General features: G+C 36.6%; 1 protein-coding gene across 1 annotated transcript in view; it reads right to left on the bottom strand.

Annotated features, from left to right (window-relative positions):
* The window catches only part of SYNPO2L (synaptopodin 2 like), a 77068-nt gene extending 73402 nt beyond the window's left edge, over window positions 1-3666 (bottom strand). Inside the window, exon 1 of the mRNA XM_018566010.1 lies at window positions 3562-3666. Coding sequence (XP_018421512.1) covers window positions 3562-3666 — 105 coding nt within the window. The remainder of the gene's footprint in view (window positions 1-3561) is intronic.
* Between the last annotated feature and the right edge of the window lie 277 nt (window positions 3667-3943).

Below are 3943 nucleotides of genomic sequence, written 5' to 3'. Positions count from 1 at the left end.
TAAAACAATTATAAGAAATAATAATTAAATAAAAAGGTGATTAAAAAGTAAAAAATAATAACAAAAAAATTATTAAAAAATAAGAAAATAATTATAAAACATAAACAATAATAAGATAAAAAAAATAAAAAAGTAAACGATAAGCTAAAAATGTAAAAAAGTAAAAAAAATTAAAAGTGATAAAAAAGCTTAAAAAAATAAAGAAACATTAAAAAAAAAACCCTGTCGCCCCTGCCATCCGGTTGCCATTCTCTGTTGATGGGGGGCAGGGTGCGCATTGCAGAACCTGGCCTTGGAGCAGCAGGGAGAGTAAATCCAGCTCTGCCAATATGGTAATATCATTTAGCTCCATGCCTCTGCTCAGCCAACCCATCATTTTAAAGAAAAACAGTACTACAGAACTGTATAGGCTGCCATTGCTGGTCTCCTACATAAAAAGCTACCTGACTGTCATGCTGAACCTCTGACTTCAGTACATTCTGTGTCAAAATGTAAATCACGGATTCTTAATTCACTTACTGTATTCTTGTCATGAGATTTCCTTTAAAAGTCATACAGAGCACTGTTCCATTCTTCTTACAGTTACTCCCCCTGGCTCTACAAGAATATCCATATACTTCCAGGAATTATTACATATATACTATTACAGATGAACAAGGGAATGCGGCTGTATAGATGGCTGACATGAACTCACTTCCTTTAATGCAATCATTTTGAGTTGAGCTCCTTTAAAAATACAGATGCCATAAAACAAATGAAAATAGACCTTTAAATGTTTTTAGGACTCATGTTTGCTCTGTCATTCTTGCAGATTGTACCTCGAAGCCAACCTATGATGACTTTTACAGCAGAAAGCTATTTTTAAAGAAATATACAAATTACCAATCCATGTGTACCTGTATAAAGGAAGAACCATAGGATGGAGCATAGAAACACTCCAGTAAATGCCCTTCTCCAAATATTGATATTTAATAAAGTCACTTTAAGATTTTAAAAAAATGGAGTGCTCCTATTTACTAATTCCTGTTCATTTGTGATGGCCCATGAAGAGCACCACTGAATGAAGAGGTGTTAACACTGAGATAGAGGGCAATTGACTTTATATGCAGCAAAAATATCTCGTTATATACCCCGCTGTTTATGGACGGCTTACATAGTGAATGCATATTGTGCCATGGAAGTGGCTAAATGAAAACCCTTCATCATGTTGGAAAGATTTCCAAAAATATGTCTGCATTATATTTATAAAGGATTGTGACCCTCACTGATGGTCATTAGTATATAACACCTGTTCTTTTTATGACTGCTGAATAATTTCACAGCTATTATTCTTCATGAGATTAATGACATTGCAAATAACCTTCCTCATGAGTTGAATTATGTCACAGCTATCTTTCCTTATAATATGAATGACATCACCGCTTTCCTTCTACTCAGAACTGTCTTAGCTCATGAGATGAATGATATCACTGCTATCCTTTAGTCCAGGACTGTCTTAGTTCATGAGCTGTAAGATATCACATATCCTTCCTCATGAGCTGCATGATGTCACAGCTATACTTCCACATGAGATGAATTACATCACAGCTATGCTTTCTCATAACCTTTTATGTCTTAGCTATCCTTCACGAGATGAATGATGTCACAGCTGTCTTTCCTAAATAATGTGACAGTTATCCTACCTTATAATATGAATAATGTTCCAGCTATCCTTCTTCATAAGCTTAATGATATTACAACTATCCTCCCTAATGAGCTGCATGATGTCACAGTTATACTTCCACATGAGATGAATGACATCCCAGCTATGCTTTCTCATAACCTTTTGTGTCATAGATATCCTTCATGAGATGAATGATGTCACAGCTGTCTTTCCTTAATAATGTCACGGTTATCCTACCTTATGGAATGAATAATGTCCCAGCTATCCTTCTTCTTCATAAGCTTAATGATATTACTATCCTCCCTAATGAGCTGCATGTCAAAAGTATCCTTACTCATGAGCTCAATGATTCAGATATTTTTCTTTACTATCTAAATTATATCATAACTATCCTTCCCCGTAACCTGAATTATGTAACAGCTATCCTCAAACTATGTCACATCTATCTTTCCTCATTCAGTGAATGCCAATATCTGTGAATCTCCTGATTCTCACGTGTTTTTTTCTGAAAGTATGTTTTCCTTATGCATTTACCCATCAGAAAGCTCAGTTTGATTTGCCCAGATATGTGACAGCAGAATATAAGTTACATGGTCAAGTAAAAAGAGTAGGGCATAAGGTGATCCATTTCCACAGACAGCACACCCTAATAGCATAAAGAAATGTTAAGATGGTGGATGGACCAAAATTTTGCCTTTTGAAATAAACAAGTGTACATTTGGCTTGCATGGGCAAAAGTACCCTTTGCGACTATAAAAAAAATAACGTATTTTACTTCCTTTAAAGGGAATGTATAGTCTTTCATTTTTTTTAAAACATGTAAAGAAAAAAGATCAGCTAAATGTAAGTTTTACTATCTGTATGGTACTATTTAAAAACCTTGTTTCCACGTGTTATTTGTAAACATATATAAACGTATGTAGTATGTACATGGGTGCTACCATATTTGTTCATTACATGCAGTTACTGCTTCGTCGCAGCTCTCTGACATCACATACCATGCAGGAATAGTAGTCATGCACTGTACTGGAGGACAGCGAGCCCCCCCCCAAAAAAACCCAGAGGGTTAGATAGTAGAGGAGAGCGCATAGTGCTGGGGAGCGAGGAATAAGATAATTATTTGTACATTCAGTATGAAAGCTGGAACCCCACACGGGTACATTTAAACGCAGCCCAGACTTGGATAATAGAAAATGTGTCAGGTTGAGGTATATTTTAAACCATTGCATGACCTTATTTGTAACATAAAAATCACATGAAATCTCAATAAGTCTTCTGTTCTAAATCAATTAAATCCAGTATTCATATTGAACATAATCATTTTGAAAAAAAGAGATTATTATGGAGACTGTGGACTGTGTAATATGAATAGAATGTTTGCTTTTCGCTACTACTGGTCTCGACCTTGCAAAACATGATGGCATGTGGCAGTGATAATTCTGTCAGTAATGCATCATCAGCAATATTTATGCTTTAAGTAAGGTAAATATGAAATGCAGTTAAAAAATTGGAGCAAGCATAACTTTATCCCAGATAAAATATGTATCTTTAGCAGATGGTGCCACTAACTGGCTTCCTCTTGGCAGTAGTCTTGTGCTATAAAATTTCCTTGTGACTAAGCAATAAGGAATATATGAAACAAATGATAAATATACTGAAATTAAACTGGTGTGATAGATACTAAACACTTATTACATTAGATGATCTAAAACACATCTGTGCAACCACCAGAACTGCAAAGGCAAAACAAAAAAAATCAGAGGGCAGGGAATACATTTTGCAAAACCTAATAATAATTAGACTGTCAGGCAGCTTTTTATACATGATAGTAATTTGATGAGGTGTCAGTGAGTGCAGCCACATGGCCTTGTGGTGGCAGTCCTGATAGCAGGGCTTACCTTTGACACAAGAAGAGGTAAACTCTTCTCTGCTCCCCCATGAAGTCTAAAGCCCCAGGGACCTTCTCCGGACAAGGTGATGAGGATATGGTCGTCGCTACCCATGCTTGTATGTTCTGTTCTGCAGGCCTGACTAAATGATCTCCATCACAGCTCCTCACTCCTGTATCAAGTGTACACAAGTAAACAGCAGGACTGTGGATCCTGGCTGCACTAAACTCTTCTGGGAGCTTCAGCACTTGTTACGATGAGCCAATGATACGTTTGGGAAGAGGCCAGTGGCGTTCCCAGCACATGTCATGTCAATCTTGGTGCTCTCTACTTCTTCACGTCCCTCCCTTACATTAGCCCTTCTCTGAAAACATATCCCTCCTGCTGCTCT

This window comes from Nanorana parkeri, unplaced genomic scaffold, assembly GCF_000935625.1.
Source record: "Nanorana parkeri isolate BGI_ZX_2015 unplaced genomic scaffold, ASM93562v1 scaffold908, whole genome shotgun sequence".
Lineage (NCBI taxonomy): Eukaryota > Metazoa > Chordata > Amphibia > Anura > Dicroglossidae > Nanorana > Nanorana parkeri.
This window is presented reverse-complemented; position numbering and strand designations above follow the sequence as displayed.